This window comes from Vigna unguiculata, chromosome 7 (assembly GCF_037176805.1).
Source record: "Vigna unguiculata cultivar grain cowpea cultivar isolate G323 ecotype 2 chromosome 7, ASM3717680v1, whole genome shotgun sequence".
NCBI lineage: Eukaryota > Viridiplantae > Streptophyta > Magnoliopsida > Fabales > Fabaceae > Vigna > Vigna unguiculata.
The window spans coordinates 27,048,477-27,069,792 of record NC_140798.1 but is presented as its reverse complement, the minus strand read 5'-3'; the positions used below and the strand labels follow the sequence as shown (position 1 = coordinate 27,069,792).

At 37.8% G+C, this 21,316-nt stretch overlaps 2 protein-coding genes across 2 annotated transcripts; one reads left to right on the top strand and one right to left on the bottom strand.

The window, feature by feature from the left end:
* Positions 1-14: 14 nt before the first annotated feature.
* Positions 15-4,197, top strand: LOC114192564 (VAN3-binding protein-like). The gene is made up of 7 exons (XM_028082318.2): positions 15-853; positions 965-1,090; positions 2,346-2,772; positions 3,027-3,257; positions 3,356-3,405; positions 3,488-3,545; positions 3,637-4,197. Exons 1-7 carry the CDS (start codon positions 500-502, stop codon positions 3,843-3,845), a joined length of 1,455 nt encoding a protein of 484 aa, XP_027938119.1. The 5' UTR covers positions 15-499; the 3' UTR covers positions 3,846-4,197.
* A 14,448-nt stretch (positions 4,198-18,645) lies between these two features.
* Positions 18,646-20,760, bottom strand: LOC114192501 (protein LIFEGUARD 2-like). Its single transcript, XM_028082242.2, has 4 exons — positions 20,383-20,760; positions 20,172-20,285; positions 19,125-19,282; positions 18,646-19,043 (listed from the first exon to the last, which is right to left on the bottom strand). The coding sequence occupies exons 1-4, from the start codon at positions 20,630-20,632 to the stop codon at positions 18,837-18,839; spliced, it is 729 nt and encodes a 242-aa protein (XP_027938043.1). The 5' UTR covers positions 20,633-20,760; the 3' UTR covers positions 18,646-18,836.
* Positions 20,761-21,316: the final 556 nt, after the last annotated feature.

Below are 21,316 nucleotides of genomic sequence, written 5' to 3'. Positions count from 1 at the left end.
TTTTTCAATGTTAACAAACCATTAGAGCTATTGCAATAAAAAAAAAAAATGCTCAAGTGGTTCGTAGAGGTAAAAACGAATTCTTCAATTTAAAATACCATTAGAGTGGGGTTGATTGAGAAACAATCGCATAAAAATGACTCTTGTACCAGGATGTGGACGGGTGAAATTATTTATTGTTGCTTTTAATATAAGGTGAATAGATGAATGTAGATACGTGAACCTCAACCAAACAGGGTACTGAAATAATATTACCTTTCTACCACAAAGTGTAAACATATACTTTTAAGTTCTTAAGCGATTTTACCATTAAAGCGTTACTGATTTTAAAATCTGCTGCGTATATTAAGCCCCACTGAAAATGACTTCAGCACAAAAAGAAAATGTACCATTGGACATGTTCTTACACACTCCTGCTTCTTCAAAGATTCCACTGTATATATAAATACCACCCCATAAGGAAACGAACCCACCTCTCTAAGCTTCAAACTTGTTAGACATGGAACCCAAGTTCACAGTGAATTGTGACCGAAACGAGTCGCTCAAAACCAGAACTGGTACTCATTTGCCAGAGAGCCCAAGAGTACCAATGGAGTTTCTGTCAAGATCATGGAGTGCCTCTGCTCTTGAGGTCTCCAAAGCCCTTGCACCACCACCACCACCTCCTTCTTATTACATACCTTCCAAGCCTCCCATTATACCCTCTTCTATCACCAACTCCATTTCCGAAGAAACTTCTTCTGCTAAGTCAGAGGAGTTCTCAGCCACCATGTGCGCCAACCAGTTCTCTTTTGCTTCCTCCGCCACTTCACAGCTCGTCCTTGACCGCATTATGTCACAGTCAACTAGAGAGGTGTTCCTTCACCATCTCACATTGTTTTTCTTTCATACAAAAGTTCTATAGTTTTGTTTTTTTCACCTCGTTTTGGTTTGGACATGACTGAATGTGTAATGTTTGAGACAGGAAGTGTCTCCATTAACGTCAGGGAGATTGTCCCACAGCAGTGAACCTTTGAACGGTGGTGCTTCTTTAACTGGAACGGACAGTCCACCAATCTCTCCTTCTGACGAGTTTGACGATGTTGTCAAGGTATCTCTCTGTTCCTTTCCTCTTTCTTTTCCACCTAGGTGGGACCCTCACAAGTACAATAATATTTTTGTAACTATTCTCTCACTTTTCTTCTTCTTTGTTCCTCTTCCCAATCTCACTTTTCAATGCTGCTGTATCTTTCTTGCTTCCTAAAACTATGCTAAGTGTGTAATAATAGTATATTTCAGCAGTTATTTTTGAAATGCTGGATGTGCTTTAAATTAGCCTTAAACATGTTTAACTGATTTCGATAATATCCATGTGGGGGCGTTGCTATTACTGTGTTGATTTATTATGGAAAAGATTGTTTGCTAGTGTCTGTACTTACAAAAAGCTTTGATTTTTTTCTTTTTTTATCTGTCTTTAGGTGTCAGATTACTGTTTTTTTAACTTTCTTTTTCTTGCTTATAAATAATTGTAGAAAAGACTTTCTTCATAAAACTTGAATTACATTAGGATTTTAGGAGGGTTACTATCATGTTCACCTGCACCCTAAAGAAAAAAACTGTAAAAATAATTTACTAAAGAAAGGAACTTGAGGGCCCCAACTGATTTTAGTTTCCATGGCTGCATGGAAGAAATATCTGTGTTCATGGCTATTCAACATTTTTCATGAGTTAGTAAAATCACCTCTACTTTATTTGACCCACTATCACACCTAAAGAAGGTGGTAGAGCCTAAAGTTGTGGAGGGGTTATGACTTTTCATTGAAAAGATGAAAATTTTGAAGTTTGAATGGGACCTGGTGAGTGTTGAACTGTTGAAGTGGGTAATGACGCACGCTGCTATTGTTACTGATACGGTTTCCAGTTAAGTTATCTTACCTGCCAGGTGATTGCCTCACAACAGGACAAAGGTTTTGACTGTTCAGTGTACCTTATCTTCGCATTCACGCAAACAAAACAATCTTCTTATTTTGGAAATTTTGCTAGCAGATACAAAAAGTTCAATTTGTCCTTTTTACTAGAAAGGAACCGAAGCTAGAGTTGGCACAGGAAAAGACTAGTAGGATTTTCTCTGCAAGTCCAAAATCTGTTTAATGTTCTTACCCATATCACAGGAACTATTAAATGAAAGATTGGTCGAATTAGATTCTTCTAAATCATGCTGAAATAGCAATTATGTTTCTTTTTAATCTGAATTTAAACAATTTTAGATATTTTTACACTTAAAGGAAATTTTATGTTAAAGCTTTAAAAATCAGTTTAGCCAACGATGGAGAACAATTTGATAATGTTGTATGAATCTACTGCAGTTTTTTCGGGCAAACAACTCCATTCATCCCTTATTCAATGGTGGACGAGCCATGAGTGGTGGTACAGGGAATGCCACTCCTTGTTCCGGACCTAAAACAGTAGGAAGATGGTTGAAAGAAAGAAGAGAAAAGAAGAAAGAAGAAAACAGAAGCCATAATGCTCAACTTCATGCTGCAGTTTCTGTTGCCGCCGTAGCAGCTGCAGTTGCAGCTGTCACTGCCGCAACGGCAGCCACTTCTGCAGCTAGCAAGGATGAGAAGATGGCCATGTCCGTTGCTTCTGCGGCCACTTTAGTCGCTGCTCAGTGTGTAGAGGCTGCTGAAGCCATGGGAGCTGAGAGAGATCACCTTGCTTCTGTCGTTAGCTCTGCCGTCAATGTCCGTTCTCATGATGATATTTCAACACTTACAGCTGCAGCTGCCACAGGTAAACTTTACCACTCTTATCATTACGAGTTCAATGATCCTGAACTAACACCTTTCAGAAACTCTTCTTAAGTGACTTGAATAAAGGTTTTGTTAGATTGAATTAGACAAAGTTCACTTTTTAACATGGTATAAGAGTTATTTAAAGCTTATCCTAATTAAGTTGCATTAACGGTAAAGAACCAAGTAGGATCTGTAGTTTCATTGTTGATTGATCCCTTAAGAAGGAGGTGAATGTGATCCTTGAATGTGCAGCTCTACGTGGGGCAGCAACCTTGAAAGCAAGAGCATTGAAGGAGGTGTGGAATATTAACGCAGTGACTCCATTAGAGAAAGGAGCAGGTATTGGAAAATGTGGTAAAAGCAAAAACAGTAATTCTAGCACCAGTGACAGTGGGGAGATTATGAATGGTGAAAATTTGTTGGGTGCATGCAACCAAGAGTTCCTTGCTAGGGGCACTGCATTACTCAAACGGACACGCAAAGGTAATTTCAGTGACTGACAAACACAGCTATAGATCAGCAAAATGGAATTTTTCTCTTATTTACAGAATTATTCAACTCAATTTTGGTGATTGCTGTAGGTGATCTTCACTGGAAAATAGTTTCGGTTTATATACATCGAACAGGCCAGGTATTTTTATTCTTCAAATATTGATATCAGATGGAATTGAATATGTGTCCATTATTCATCACAATGCAAGCAACAATTTCAGGTAATGCTGAAAATGAAGAGCAGACACGTTGCAGGAACTATCACGAAAAAGAAAAAGAGTAATCAATCACCTAATACTAGCCCAACAGCATATCCTTGGAAGCCATAAAAGCAGTTGATCATAACTTTTGGTTTAAATTGTATTTGCAGATGTGGTGTTGGATGTGTGCACAAATTTAGCAGCATGGCCAGGACGGGACCTGGTTGATGAAGGTGAAGAAAGAAGGTACTTTGGATTGAAAACAGAAGCAAGGGGAGTTGTGGAGTTTGAATGCAGAAATCAAAGAGAATATGATATTTGGACTCAAGGGGTTTCTAGACTTCTTTCCATAGTTGCACGCAGACAAAACCTAACCTAACACTGTTTCTACTGCTTCATTGTTCAATCTATATGTATGTATTTTGCTGTATCTTACTTTCTTTAACACAAACTCATGGATTTTGTAACTAAACAATGAACAAATTGCTTATTTTCAGTGTTATGCATTCATGGATAGTGTTTCATTTTCTCTAAATTGTTGTCTTTTTGGAGAGGACCCTGTCATGTTAACTGATAAGGATTATAGACTCTGTTGTGTTAGTCTGAGTGAAGAGTGCACTAATTTTGCAGAACAATAGAGCGAGCAGCAAGAGTGTGAAACACACAATTGTGAGGATGGAACGTGATAGCTTCGTTTAAATATATTTAATTGCTCTAAAATTAATTTTGCAGACTGTTTTTTTTTTCACTTTCACCCTTACAAAGTTTAAAATTGCCTTTTAGCTTTTATGAAATATTTAAATTTGGTTTTAGTATATGTAAAATATTTTCCTTTAATTTGTCTCTCTCTAAAATTTTAAATTTTAATATTCAATTTAAAATAAATCATTTATTGTACGAAACTTTGTTAATATATACACGTACGTATTCCTTGAACAAATCATTTGACATTAAAAGAATTAAATAATATCACATCATATCAAATTAAATGGTAAGACTAAATTTGGAATGAAATGAAAAAATTTTATATTGATTAAAATCAACACGCATTCACTCTTTAGAGAATTATTTTAGTCGTGAGGAATAAAGGATGGTCAAAAGAATAAATTTAAAATAGCTACAATGTGTAAAGTTCCAATAATTATAGTTATAAATTTGATAAAAACATACAACTATATATTATTTCTCAGTTACATATTTGATATATTTTGTATTACATTATATATATATATATATATATATATAATATTGATCGACAATTTATAATCTCTAACATAGATCATATCTGTGAGAACCCATTTTCTTTTTCCTTATACTCTCTTCTCTCTACTACCCACACCACAGAACAACACATTACCTCACCTTGTGTGAAAACCCACTATCCCTCCCCACTATACTCTCTCTTCTCTCTCTCCTACCCATATCACTGAACCACACTCCACCATCATTGTTTTTCCCTCCCACTGAATCAACTGCACTGCCTTCTTTCTAATAGAAGCTCAAAATTCCCCTTTCTAATCAATCCTCCCTTCTGTTACAGCAATTGGACCTGGAACCAGAAGAAGAATTCCTCCTCCAGCTGAGTCATCTTCTCCTCCAGTAAGTCAAATTCGGTTTCCTCAATTTTCTTCAATTTTGGAATTTCTGGAGTTCAATGCTTACCAAAACCGAATTAGGGTCGTGTACTCACTCTGAGTTTATGAATTTCAGCCCCTTAGGTTGTGGAATTGAGGTGCCCTCGTGGTTAGAGTTCTGCTTGTGGTGGTTTTAAAAAGGTAAGGGAAGCTAATTGTAATTTCTTCTTATTTAAACCCGTGAATCATGTTTGATGAGTTTGATTGAGGCTCTGAGTGCTAAATTGATGTTTGAAATTTATGTGTGGTTGCTTGATTGATTTCTGCCATGAATCCAGTGCTCTTGCATGTGGGAACAATGAGTAATATGGTATTTTAGCCTAGGTTGGTGTTCTCGCCCAAGCGAAAATACCAGAAAACCCATCCTTATTCCTGCGCGAAGTCTCGCCTAGGCGAGCTAAGGTCGCTTAAGTGAGAGACAATCTCGTCTAAGCGAACCAGTTTAGCCTGAGCGAGAGTTCGCCCAATTTTTAACTTTTGCCACTGTTAGAGCCTCACTCAGGTGAGACTGACTCGCCTAAGCGAGATGGCCTCTCGCCTGGGCTAGATTGTTTAGCTTGAGCGAGAGCCACTGCAGTGGGGTGCTTCAGTTTCTATTTTAAAGTGTGATATTATACGTTTTAAGGTAGTTTTGTGCAAATAGTATCTCATATGCTTGGAACGTCATTATTAATGTATTGTGTGATGAAATTGGATGAGTATGAATTATGAGGAGTTGTGACTGGAATAAAATTTTGAGGGAAATTCACGTGAACTTGTTAGTATGTGTAAGGACGTGTGGAATCCATATTGGTTGGTATCCTGAAACTCCAATAATCATTCACGCTCAAATAAAGCAGAATGGATTATGTCGTGAGGAGTAGCAGGAGGTCCTAGTCTTTGGACTTGATCAAGTCCTAGACGCGAAGGGGACTTACCCTGGGAACGTTAGGGTGATAACTCCTTGTGTCCAGACTTTGCAGAGTCTGGGAACCGTTACAGGTGCAAGCCACCAAGAGCTCCAATGTCGCTTACACAATCTGGATATCGTGTCTAGAATTATACAATTGAGTTGTGTGTTATGAATGATATTTATATTGTGAATTGTATCAATTTCTCTTATTTCAGTTAGCTTACCCTTTTGTTTTTGTTTGCCTGTCCTTGTGTGTTCTCCTTTGCAATGATCACCTATGGTTGGTGTGAGCAAAGCCGAATCCAGATGATGATACCTCTCTGCTGAGCAGGAGTTGATCCTTTGCTTGAGTGCTGTGTTAGTTTTTGCTTGGACCAGATTCTGCAAAGTCTTGAGACTTGTAGTTTAGGTCTTCTCCTTATATTTCCACACTTGTCACCAGGGATTTGTGTGGTGATTTTGGATGACTGTACCAGCTATATATATATATATATACTTATATGTATATGACTTTTATTCCTACTATCTGCTATGTTTGATCATGATATAATGTTTTATTTGATAGCGTGAAAAACTATTAAATGAGATGTTACATTTTTTGTATCAGAGCAGTACTTCCTTTAGGGTTTGTAGGTGTGAGCTTGCCTAGTTTCTGTTGTGTGTTTCTCATAGTATTTTGGTGCGGTAATGGTAGTTGTTAGCTAGACTGATGATTCTCTTTGTGTGGTTAAAGCTATGGCACCTAGGCCCCCTCCTCCTCCTATTCCTAACCCGGATAGTTCTCACTTGGTGGGGACAATTGATGCGATGTTAGCAGCCATGCAACAGAATGCTAACATGGTGAATCAGCACAACCTAGCCTTGTAGCAGATGGAGTCTGTTAGGCTCGCAGCGGAGGCGACTCAGCAGAGGCATTTGGAAGCCCTGCATCAGTTAGGGGAGAATCGTTCTGCAGCTGGATCTTCCCAAGCTCCACCATCACGAGTACAAGAGTGGAGTTTGGAGGATTTTCTTCAACATCATCCATCCCGCTTCGATGGCAAGACCACCCTGGATGAGGCAGATCAGTGGATGAGGGATATGGAGTGGATTTATGATGCCAAGAGGTGCCCAGCAAAGAATAGGCTGGCATATTCTGAGTATCTGCTTGTCGGAGAGACTGTCCACTAGTGGTCTAGTATGAAGATGATGCTAGAAGACAGCAGGGAGCCTGTCACATGGGAGTTGTTCAAGAAGAAATTTTATGTTGAGTACTTCCCAGACAGTGTGAGGTACGCCAAAGAGGTGGAGTTCTTGCAACTGATGCAAGGAGAGATGTCAGTATCAGAGTATGCTGAAAATTTCAAGCACTTGGGTAGATTCCACACCTTGAGGATGGCTGAGGATTGGCAGTGTAGGAAGTTTGAGAATGGATTGAGAGGCGATCTCAAACTCATGGTGGCTCCGCTCTCTATCAAGGAATTCCCTGCTTTGGTGGAGAAAGCAAGGGTAATGGAGAAGCTAAAAGCTGAAGTTGAAGCTCAGCAGCGGCTTCAGCAGAAGGTGGGAGGACCATCTGGGTCCACGAGCCGATAGGATGATAGGAGGAAACCCTACTCTAGACCTCAGCCTTAGAGGTCCAGGAGATTCTCACCTCAGTCTCATCAGCATCAGTCTCAGCAACATCTGTCTCACAGGCTGCGGTGTTATCATTGTGGAGGGCCCCACATAAGGAGTGCTTGCCCTCAGCTTGGCGGCAAGCAAACATGTCACAAATGTGGCCGGGAAGGCCACTTCCTCAGAGATTGCCCCACTGGCAGGAGTGTAGTGCCGAGACCTCTGATGCAGTCTCAGCCACAGCAGACACGGGGGAGTGCTAGGCCCCAAGCAGCTGATCGAGTGTATGCCGTGATGGGTCCAGAGGCAGACAGATCAGGTAACCTCATCATCGGATCTTGTGTGATTGTCGGTAGGAGCTAGCATGTGTTATACGATTCGGAAGCGACACACTCTTTTGTGTTGGAGTCTATAGTGGTAGAGTTAGGTCTTCCGGTGAGGGAACTCTAGTACGACCTGGTGGTGTCCACACCTGCTTCTAGGTTGGTCAGAACCTCGACTTTGTGTGCTAGATGTTTGATCGAGGTTGAGGGACGCAAGTACAGGGTAATCCTTATCTGTTTACCTTTAGAAGAACTGGATGTGATCTTGGGAATGGGTTGGCTATCTGCTAATCACATTCTCATTGATTGTAATGAGAAGAAGGTGTTGTTTCCCAGCTCGGAGGATGAAAATATGTTGTTGTCCTCACAATAGGTGGATCAAGCCATCAAGGAGGGATCCCGGTGTTTTTTAATTCTAACTCAATTGTCTGTTGAGAATGGGGATGGCAGCTCTAGGCTTTGTGTGGACTATAGGCAACTCAACAAGCTAACCATGAAGAACAAATATCCTCTACCAAGGATAGATGACTTGATGGATAAGTTGCACGGCGCTGCGGTGTTTTCAAAAATTGACATGAGATCGGGATACCATCAGATTAGAATTAAGTCTGATGATGTGCAGAAGACCAATTTCAGATCCATATATGGACACTACGAGTACGTAGTGATGCCTTTCGGTGTGACTAACGCCCCTGCCTTGTTCATGGACTATATGAAAAAAATCTTCAGGCCGTTTTTATACAAGTTCGTGGTGGTTTTCATCAACGACATTCTGATATATTCCCGAACTCGTGAAGAACATGCGGAGCATCTGAGGACAGTTTTGAGCATCTTGAGAGAGAAGCAGTTGTATGCAAAACTGTCAAAGTGCGAGTTCTGGATGACCACGGTCCAATTCTTGGGGCATATGATCTCAGCTAATGGCATATCCGTGGACCCATCCAAAGTGGAGGTTGTGTTAAAGTGGGAGCGTCCTAAATCAGTGACTGAGATTAAGAGCTTTGTGGGACTGGCAATCTACTACAGGAGGTTCATCGAGGGGTTCTCTAAGATCGTGACACCCTTGACACAGCTGACTCGTAAGGATCAGCCTTTTGCTTGGACCGACCAGTGTAAAAACAGTTTCCAAGGGTTGAAACAGAAGCTGACTAGTGCTCCTGTGTTGGTGATTCCTGATACCAGTAGACCCTTTGAGGTTTACTGTGATGCCTCCCATCAGGGGTTAGGGTGTGTTCTGATGCAAGAACGAAGAGTGGTTGCCTACGCCTCAAGGCAGCTTAAAAGTCATGAGAAGAACTACCCCACACACGATCTTGAGTTAGCAGCTGTAGTGTTTGCACTGAAAATTTGGAGACATTATCTATATGATGCTCAGTTCCAACTTTTCAGTGACCACAAGAGCCTGAAGTACATGTTCGACCAGAAAAAGTTGAACATGAGGCAAAGGTGATGGATGGAGTTTTTAAAAGACTTTGACTTCGAGTTATTGTACCACCCGAGGAAAACGAATGTGGTGGCGGATGCCCTAAGCTGAAAAACAGTTCATGCATCTTATATGATGGCTAGGGAATTGGATCTGGTGGAGCAGTTCAGAGACATGCAGTTGTAGGTGACCTTAGGAGAGGACGTCATTAGATGCAACCATCTAACCGTGTCTAGTGATTTTCTCGTCCTAATAAAGGAGAGGCAATTATCGGACCCCAAGTTACAGAGAACAGTGGAGTTGCTTGGCACTGAGAAAGCCAAGGACTTTGTGATAGGAAGTGATGGGGTGTTAAGGTTCAGAGGCAGGGTCTGCATACCTGAAGATTTGGAGGCGAAAGGCAAGATTCTTGAAGAGGGGCACAAGAGTCGTTTTAGCATGCACCCAAGCATGACTAAAATGTACCATGATCTGAAATACTCATTTTGGTGGTCAGGAATGAAGTCAGATGTGGCTCGGTATGTGTCATCCTGCTTGACCTGTCAGAAGGCTAAAGCAGAACATCAGAGACCTGAAGGGATGCTGCAACAGTTAGAGATCCCGGAGTGGAAATGGGATAACATTATTATGGATTTTGTTACCCATTTACCACAGACGATGAGGAGCCATGATGTTATAGTAAACCGTCTGACCAAGAGCGCCCACTTCCTAGTCGTTAATCTGAGGATGTTCATGACGAAGCTGGCACAGTTGTATATCAGTGAGATTGTGAGATTGAATGGAGTGTCGTCGAGCATAGTCTCTGATAGGGATCCACGATTCACATCTCGATTCTGGAAAACGTTGTAGAGTGCCTTAAGCAGCAGGCTGACTATGAGCTCAGCTTATCACCCCCAAATGGATGGCCAGTCCGAGAGGACAATTCAGTCTCTTGAGGATCTCTTGCGGGCGTGCGTGCTTGATCATCTTGGTGCTTGGGACGAGGTCCTGCCTTTGGTGGAGTTTACCTATAATAACAGTTTCCACGCAAGCATTGGCATGACGCCATATGAAGCTCTCTATGGCAGGAGGTGCAGGACTCCTTTGTGCTGGTACCAAGATGGAGAATCAGTGGTAGTGGGACCAGAGTTACTAAGACAGACCACTGAGAATGTCAAGTTAGCACAAGAGAGGATGAAGGCGTCTCAGAGCAGACAAAAATCCTATGCGGATCAGAGGAGAAGACCTTTGGAGTTTGCAATTGGAGACCATGTTTTCTTGAGGATTACCCCAACCACTGGTGTTGGGAGGGCTATTCGCTCAAGGAAGCTATCTCCTAAGTTCATCGGTCCATATTAGATCCTGAGGAGGATTGGACCAGTGGCCTATGAGATTGCCCTACCTCCTCAGTTGTCCAACCTTCACTCAGTATTCCATGTCTCCTAGCTCAGAAAGTTTGTGTCTGATCCCTCTCATGTACTAGAGGCAGAAGATATGCAGATTAGAGGAGATCATTCAGTGGAGGTTCAACCGGTTGGTCTTGGTGATAGCCAGACAAGGCAGCATAGGGGGAAGTCCATCAGTCTAGTCCATGTCATCTGGGATAAGAGAACGAGGGATTCCACGTGGGAACTTGAAAAGGAAGTGAAGAAATCGTATCCACATCTGTTCTCTAGTGAGTCTTAATTTTCAGGTCAAAAATTTTTGTTATTGGGGAGATTGTGAGAACCCATTTTCTCTTCCCTTATACTCTCTTCTTTCTGCTACCCACACCACAGAACAACACATTACCTCACCTTGCACCTTTCTCCCTCTCTACTCTCCTTTGCCTTCTCTCTACCAGAAGATATTCTAAATTTTACAATCCAAAAATTTGAATCGTTCTCTCTATTGCAGAATTCAAACCTGAGGCTAGTTCAGGACCTCTCCCCTCAGCTACAATTCTTTTTCCTCCATGTAAGTTAATTCCAGCCTTCTCATCTCTCTTTAATTCTAATTTTTGAACTCCATTCTTGTTGAGCCAATTTGGGAACCATTCTCACTTTATGAACCTGCATTCCAGCTCAATAGGTTGTGCATTTGAAGTACTCTTGGTTGGAAGGGTTCTAGCTAGTTAGCAATCTCTAGAGGTGAGGGAAGCTATCTGTAATTCTTCTCATTTAAACCGTGAATCATGTTGATTGAAGCTCTGTATGCTGAATTGATGTTTGAAATGCATGTGTGGTTGTTTGATTGTTGTTGGCCATGGATTCAGTGCTCCTGCATGTAGGAACAGTGGAGTAACCTGGTATTTTCGCCTAGGCGGGTGGTTCTCGCCCAAGCGAAAACACCAGAAAACCCATTCTTGTTCCTGCGTGAAGTCTCGCCTAGGCGAGCTGGAGTCGCTTGAGCGAGAGATACTCTTCGTCTAAGCGAACCAGCTTAGCCTGAGCGAGAGTTCGCCCGGTTTTTAATTTTTGCCACTGTTAGAGCCTCGTTCAGGCGAAACTAACTCGCCTAAGCGAGATGGCCTTTCGCCTGGGCTAGAATGTCTAGCTTGAGCGAGAGCCACTGTAGTGGGATACTTCAGCTCTATTTTAAAGAGTGAGATTACATGTTCTAAATTGGTTTTGTGCAATTAGTCTCTTATATGCTTGGATTGTCTTTATCAATGTATTGCGTGATGATATTGAATGAATATGAATTATGAGGAGTTGTGGTTGGAATAGAATTTCAAGGGAAATTCAAGTGAACTTGTTAGTGTGTGTAAGGACGTGTGGAATCCATATTGGTTGGCATCCTAAAACTCCAATAATCATTCACGCTCAGATAGAGCAGAATGGATTATGTCGTGAGGAGTAGCAGGAGGTCCTAGTCTTTGGACTTGATCAAGTCCTAGGCGCGAAGGGGACTTACCCTGGGAACGGTCGGGTGATAACTCCTTGTGTCCAGACTCTGTAGTCTGGGAACCGTTACAGGTGCAAGCCACCAAGAGCTCCAATGTCGCTTACACAATCCGGATATCGAGTCTAGAATTATACAAGTGAGCTATGTGTTATGAATGATATTTGTATTGTAAATTGTATCATTTTCTCTTATTTCAGTTAGCTTACCATTTTGTTTATGTTTGCTTGTCCTTGTGTGTTCTCCTTTGCAATGATCACCTATGGTTGGTGTGAGCAGAGCTGAATCCAGATGATGATACCCCTCTGTTGAACAGGAGTTGAGCCCTTGCTTGAGTGTTGTGTTAGTTTTTGGACCAGATTCTGCAAAGTCTTGAGACTTGTAGTTTAGATCTTCTCCTTAAATTTCTACACTTGTCAGGAGGATTTTGTATGGTGATTTTGGATAATTGTACTAGCTATATATACTTATGACTGTTATCCCTACTATCTGTTATGTTTGTTCATGATATAATGTTTTATTTGATAGTGTAAAAAACTATTAAGTGGGATGTTAAAATATTCAACAAAATTCTTGTGATAATTTCTTACCCATCTTATGGATAACTCTTTATCCTGCATTTAACATTACATTTTGTATATTTTAATCATTGATACATTTGTCTATGTAACTCAAAGTATTAGTAGATTCTCTAATATTATCAAATCTCCTAACTTACCACTTATATCATACATCATCAGGAAAATATTTCCTTTTACTACTTACATAACACTTAATATCAATCTAGCAATACCATTATGATTATTAGTAAATAAAAACATCACATCATGTTCCATTGTCATATATTATTCATCATTCAATACATATTCAATTTCATGAATAATATTTTAATCACACTTTATGATTCCAAATCAATAAACTCTAACCGACTTGCATCAAATACAAGAAAATGGAACAATAAGTAAGCAAATTACTTCAACCAACCATGGATAAATTAGTTTTAAGTGATAAGTTTTTAAGAAAAACATAGTAATAATACTTTAAGTTATGAATATGTCTCTTGTTTGAATGGTACAATATATTCTTAATTGTTTTGTTATTAGTATAAAGAATTAATTTGTTTCGAGTTAAGATAATGATGATTGAGCATCAATATAGTCCCCTTAAGTGACAAGACTATTATTTAAGTGATATGCTCTAATGAATATAAAATCATTAATTGCAAACCACAAAATTTCAAAACTTTTCAAATCACTAGTTTATCCTCACTTGGTGACTTGATGCTTGAACAATGAAAATTTAAGCACAATAATTGGGAATGACAACTATTATTGGTATGATCTTGAAGAGTATGTTGAGTTTCCTTTTATAATTTTTATCTTTTAATTAAATATAGGAAGTAGTGATTCATATAATGGGAATGAAGTACAATATTAATGAGTATTAAATATTAGTTATTGAGAATTAATTTGGAATGTTGATGGTATTGTCTAATTTATCTTATAAAAGAATACACTTGTAATACAATTGATATATATATATATATATATATATATATATATATATATATATATTGTAATACAATTGATATATATATATATATATATATATATGAATTCTATCAAAAAATTGAGTTTTTTCTTTATGAGTGTTTGTGGAGTTCTAAGTTATAGGAATCTCAATTTTGATATTATCATGATAAACCTGTGGCGATCATCCCTAGACTTATTACTCACCTTTTCATCTTTTTTGAGTGTGATGTTAATATCCTTCCCCAAATTGAATGTTCCCCTTAGATTCTCATCAAGTATGCAGGATGGAAAGAATGGTATGGGAAACAACAAAAAGAACAAAAACTAATGCATACAATAACATGTAAATAATTCAAAACACGACATATAGGTATGGAAAAGTGGCAGGGAAGGTAATTTTTCTGTCAGATCAACATATTTCACACTACAATGCAATCTTAGTGGGAAAAATAATACTATGTTTAATGTTTATTGGAGTGTGAAAGCTCTCACAAATGCAAAACACTTTAGTTAGAGAGTATTGTTGGACAATATCCCAACAAAAGAAAACTTGTCAAAAACGGGGTAGAAGGTTATAAATTGTGTGCATTCTGTAGAGAAAAAGAGGAGAAAGCATCACACTTGTTCTTTTGTTGGAAATTTTCAAAATTGTATGGGAGATGTGTGACTAGTGGGTGGGAAATAGGGTCATATTTAGGCATGGATTTATAGATGCAGAACAATTTTTTTTTGTACGACACAAGTGAATGCATGGTTATGGATGAAATATAAATTAATAAATGTAACAATGTCATACTCAGAGTAGTATTTTTACCCAATTCAAAGCTTAAAAATATTGTGACATGTATAACATAAAACAGGTGAAGCAAAATGAATACCTGCAAAATGAGATAATTAGGTACTTTTGAGCTATTGAAAGTAGGGACCTACTCTAATAATATATAAATCCTTCTTAAATATGTGTTATTTTAAAAAGAATGTAGGGATACACATGGATAAAGTGATCAGGGCAAGAATAAAAGAGTGGAGAACAATCAAGGAACAACAACCAAAGAATATAAAGGCAAACTCTGTTCGAGGTCTTCCAGAAATTAATGTTTGCACCCAATGAGGCAACTATTACTTATGGTGCACCTATAACAACTTAGTCATTGTAGTGTGTTAAGGAGCCACATGGTAATATCTAAAATATGAACAAGGTGCAGAAAATTGATTATTGCATGACAATATTTAACACACTATGGATACTTATTTGTGGTGCACACAAATTATACATAAGGGTATTAGATATTTCAATTATATGTTGTAAGGTGAGATATGTAATGTGAGACTTTACCGTTAATAATTTTTCACATATTTAATGTATAAGGATTAGAACGCTCTAAGTGTTTCATTATAAATATATATATTTTTACAGATAAAAAATAAAAATTAAAAAAAAAAGAAAATTATTTTAGTATACATTCATTTTGATTACATAATTACAATTTATTTAAAAGATTAAAGTTGCATGCCTCAAATATCTTATTTGCGCCTCAGAACAACAATCATATATACTAATTATATATACTAATTAAAACACATAGTTACAAAACCTCAAACAAGTCAAAACAATGCAGTATGTTGCTTTGATTTCACATCCAAACTTCTAATTTAGTCATTCAATATTAACATTCAATTTCTAAATCACAAAAAACAATTTAAAATAATTTTAAAATATTAATCCAGTATTTCTTATTGTAACGTCTCATTCAAATAATAACATAATTAAATGAAACATCACACAAGGTAAAAATAAAGAGTAATGACGGGGAGTATAAATATTACTCCTTACAACAAAGTCCCAGATACTTAGAGAGAAGTCTAATGCACACCACGATGTCATAGCCTAAACAAGTTAAAAGTCGAACAATACATAAAATGAATTCTCAAGGAGCGAAGTAAAACATGGGCTACGGCCCTAATAGAGAACTCGAAGAAGCGAGATCCGACCCAAGACGAGTTAAGCAGCGGAATCTCCATTACCCTGTTGACCACGAGGAGTTCTCGCATCTGCTCACATCAATAAATTGATAATCATCGCAAAAAGAGAAAACCACACACAGAACATACAAACAAGCAGAAAGGGTAAGCTACAATAGAAAAACATTTTTATCATACAATCGCATACACTTTCATAGCCCAAGGTACATATATCAACAAATCATGTTATGACTCGCAAATAAGCCTCTATGACTTAAGACACAACTTATCCGGATACATATAATTAGTCGAATTCACCGTATGCTTGCACTTGTGGCGACCTCTATTGCTCTACCGAGCTAATTGTCAAAGGGTCTCATGCTACCACTTACAAGGTTAGCCTTAAAGTGTCCCAGGCCTCCTGCTACTCTCACCATTTGAGTCAGTATGCTCTACGTGAGACTAACTGACTCTTTAGAGTGTCAGGATGCAATCCTTATCTTGAATCCTTACTAAATTATATAATGAGGCACCACCACGAAACTCCCACGCAGGTCATGAAATTACGTCTTGACCATGAGGCACCACCACGCAACCAACATGGAATTACGCTGTGACTAATGAGGCACCACCATGAAATCTCACCTAGAGATTCATGGAATTGCGCCCTGACCAATGAGGCACTACCACGAAACTATCATGGAATTACATCCTGACCAATGAGGCACCACCATAAGATCTCACCTAGAGATTCATGAAATTACATCCTGACCAATGAGGCACCACCATAAGATCTCACCTAGAGATTCATGGAATTACGTCCTCATCAATGAAGACACTACCAATTAAATCAAATAGGATCTCCCCCATGGAATTCCTATATTCTCACACAAGCATTTGAAGACACATATTAAAATCATACAACATATTTCTCTCTTGAAAAATAACTAATTCTTATAATTTTTATCCAATCCAACTTAACAATACATTATGCAAACGATGTGAAATTTTAGAAATAAAATTGCAGCTTGTGTAAACTCCAAAATTTTTGTATTTATATTCAAATTAAACATTATTGAATTAAGAACCAACTTAATTGGATAACTATAAAGAAAGTTATGCACCAAACAAGTAACAAAGGTCAATGCTATCAACAACCAAACTATAGTTATCTTGCGATAAAAACTTCTCTCACTACATAGCTCCGATACATAGTTTTGATTCAAGATCTGACCGCTCAAAGTTAAGAATTATGTGTTAAGAATCAGTTGTTACGATATTATCTCGATCCAACGGTTAACAAAGTAGGAACCTTCATTTTACGAAAAGTGTGCATTGTTGTCAACAACCAAACTACAGTGACCTTGCGATAAAAATTGCTTTCACTACAGAGCTCTGATTCAAGATCCGACTGGTCAAAGTCAAGAATTATGTGTTAAGGATCCGCTGTTAAAATTTCAGCTCAATCCAACGGTTAACGAAGTAGGAACCTTCATTTTACAAAAAGTGTACAATGTAGAAAAAAGAAGTAACGCCACATCAATCAAGCACACTCATTCCAAAACGAAAATAAGTACACTATATTTCAAAGAAAATGAGTTCTAGCTTACCTGGAGTGAGCTAACAAAAGACTTCGACACCAAACAATAGAGTACAACAACTCTAGGGGCAGATTCAAGAGGTGGACAGGAAAATGGGTGAACTAACGTGAAGAGAGCTAAAGTCCAAACCCAAACAAAAGGTGGTTGCAGCTCTAAAAGAGGGAGAAAAAATTGTTTTTCTAAAAAATGAGTGGAATGAGATGGTTATGACAGTTTAGAATTTTGGACACCCTATGGACCAATTCTTTGACTCAACAGATAGGAATAGACCCTAAAATATTAGGATTGAAAAATAAGTGAACCTTACATAGTTGCTTATTCACCGAATAATGTCAACTCTTAAAATGAAAGAAAAGAAGTTAAATTATACAAAACATTTAGAACATTCAAAAACTTAACATTTAACCAACCAAAACACTAATACAAAGTTAAACCAATTTAAATGACAACTTTCTCTCATAATTAAAATAGTAAAACTCTAAGACACTCACATGTATAACTGATAAGAAAAAAATATAAAAAAAAAATCAAAATTAAAGATAACTTTTACTTAATCAAATTTTAATTAATTACAAGTAGAAATAGCTAAGATGTAGTAACTAGATAAAGTGTGTGAAAAGTTTAGAAAAAAAAAACTTAAAGAATATTTAAAAATAAACAATAGAATAATTGAAGTTTTAATTTATTCATAAAATATAAATTGAAATTTTAGCATTGATAATGATAAATTAATGATCTAAAGGAAAATTATAGTTATTTGAAAGAAAAGGTAAATTAAATATATATATATATATATATATATATATATATATATATATATATATATATATATATATATATATATATATATATATATATATATATATATATATATATCACGTTTCTTTAACTGCCCTGCCCATACGTCATCTTACTCATATCATAAAATATTATCTTAAATGAATTATATCAAATTTAACGGTATCAATTCTTAATTACCATAATTAATAAAAGGTATTTTATAGCTTGAACACAAGTATTAATATACTGATTATATAACTAATGTAAAAATTGGATTGAGCTTAACTTCGGGTTTTTACCATATACAACAGTAATTACAAAAATATATAATTAACTTATTGATGTCCTTTTGTGAATTACTCTTATATACCTACTTGTTGAATAAAAAATATCTTATGCTTACTGAACGAGTATAGATACGAGGCAAGTGTGGGTAGATGATATTTATTGAACTTAAATAAAATGGGTACGAGGTTGTGTGCACATTTATTGCCATAAATTCGTGTATGATGGGTGCAGTCGGTTGACAACTATTAACAGGAAGAAAAGTAGCACATGTAACAAAAAGGAACAGTTACAAAATGCAAAAAATTTCATTGAAACTATTTATGAACAACTTTGACATTGACAATAATCCATTGTACACACTATGCCCTTGTAAAAGAGTGAGCCCCAAAGATTTATTACTCATATGAATTTGTTTTCTCAGAACCCACCCTCATCCCGCAGAGAGAACAAATAATAAGCAGCATATGATACAATAATCTAATTATCAGCGGCTCTAAAAATAGTGAGCAGAGAGAGGAAGAGATTGATGATGTCCAGATACAAGGAGACCGAAGCCCAAATGAATTCATCATACGAATATCTCTTAATCAGGTTGTCTGTATCATATACGATGTACCCACAAAATATAAGGGCCGCCAAGCACCCATAGATCATCACAGACAACTTACCCAATGGGAACAGAACCTGAAATGCAAGGAAAACAAGGTGTTATGCATTGATTAAGCCAAAACGATTCCAATCAACTATGTTCGAAGATTAAAATACCTGAATCAGAGCGAAGACCATAAGAACTAGCACAGCACCAAACAAGAAGGGGCCAAGAAAGTTGAAATCTTGGCCTCTCCTTGCAGCCCAAAATGTGTAGAGAGTCAGAGCAATAACCACCACGGCGGTCAGTATTACAGCTTCCAGAATAACTTTCTCTGTATCAAAAATCCAGTGTCATTGGGGGAAAAAAATCCGGACTACAACACACAAATAGGCAATTTTCACTGAGAATGCAACTTAAGCAAAAACCAGAAATAGAAGGGAGAAAGTTCTAATGCGAGACAACCAAGATCCCAAATAGGGTCTCAAGAGCTGCTGTATTTCATATTGCAGAGATACTAGTACATCAGTAGTTTCTGTACAAGTGAATTATCCGTTCTTGTGACTCCATGTCTTTCTCGGTTAGAAGGAAAGAAAAGAGAAGGCCTTAAACTTAAGAGATTAGAACTCAAAATCCTAATGAGACCACGAAAATAAGGTTTTACAAGGGCTTAATATGTTTGATTGTACACACGCAATGGTATTGAGTCACACAACCCACGATGATGGACTTGTACCAAAAACACTCCAATTTATATAAGCAATTCACTTTTGTACATTGTACCAAATTAGAGTCCCGCACATCAAATATTAACCAAGCAGACCAAACTCAAATGTGTTTGATTCAAAGGAGATACGGAGAAAATGCAAAAATTAACCGAAGTTAGGTGGGAATTCTGAACTATTATATCTTATTTACCAATTTTTATAACTTCGAAGTATTCCCCGTTGTTGCTCACTAATCTCTACTAGAAAATCAGCTGGCTAACTTCAATAAAAAAATTTATTTTAGTCGCATGTTTTCCATCCACAAGGCTATATATAACTTCAGACCTGGCGTAAAGGCATTTTGTTATCACTTCCAAAAATAAGCACATTGTCAAATAAATCCCAAATTTAAACCACCCGCACTACGGAAACGCAAGTATTATCTAGATAAAAAACAACGAAAATAATATTAAAATTAAAAAAAAAAAAAAGGAGAGACGAGACTATGAATCGTACCGCTAGTAAAGGCGCAACTCAATCCAACGACAAAGGAAAGAGATATAGTGAAAACCCCTAGGAGTAGGTAGTTGACGGGATGCTTCTGGTAATAGTAGTAAAGTGGACACAACGCTGCAATTGCAAGCAAAAACAACACAACAAAGGCGTGAGAGAGAAATCAGAGGAAAAGCAAGAGGGGAATTGAAAGCAATTAGGTCAGGAGACGCACTGATGAAGGGGACAAAGATGAGAACGATGTAAAGAGCCAATCCGGCGCCGGTGGTGGCGAAGAAGACGCCGATGGGGCGGACGCTGACGACGACGGCGCCGATGACGATGGTGACGAGCAACTGGATGGCGATGATGGAGTAGACTTTCCGGATGAAGGACCAGCGCAGTTCGGGGCTCTCCAGCATCATCGGATACAGAGGCCGCGCCCCGCTCTCCAAATCAGTTTTCCCGTATGGCTGGTTCCACATCTTCTTTCTTGTCGCGACTGAGAAACTCAGAGAAAATGTAGGGAAACGGAGAGAAAATTGCTTAGGGCTTTTTGGATCTTGCGTGCGTGGAATAAATTAGGATCAGAGTGGTAGTTCATTTTGCGGGAGTTATTAATAAATATAAACCACCGTGGTGCGCGTGCGTGAAAGAAAGTTCGTGAGACTTCGCTAATCTTGTTACCGAGAAAGTTAAACGCAGCCGTTGTGATACGCATAGGACACGTGGAATTTTCTTTACTTGACGCGTGTAGGACGTGAACGTTCCAGATTCATCAACGGTAATTGCACAGTCAGAGTAACCAAGTAATTTGACAGTGTTTAACGAAGAAGAATGTACGAATATTCTTTTCTCAATTTCCTCCTTTATTTTTGGTATGTCAATAGCTTAATAAAATAAAATTGGAACGATAACTTCAAAACAACGATGTCTTACTAATAAAAGAAGTTCGTGAATGTTCTTTTCTCGGTTTCTTCGTTTATTTATGGTCAGTCAATAACTTAATTAAATAAAATGAACATGACATGGGAATGAAAACTTCAAAACAATGATGTTGTACTTATAGAAGTTCTTTAGTATTGTGAGTTTTTTAATGATAAAACGGGATCGAAGAAGAAAAAAGAATTGTAAATTTCCTATGTTCAATTCTGACTAATAGAAAAACA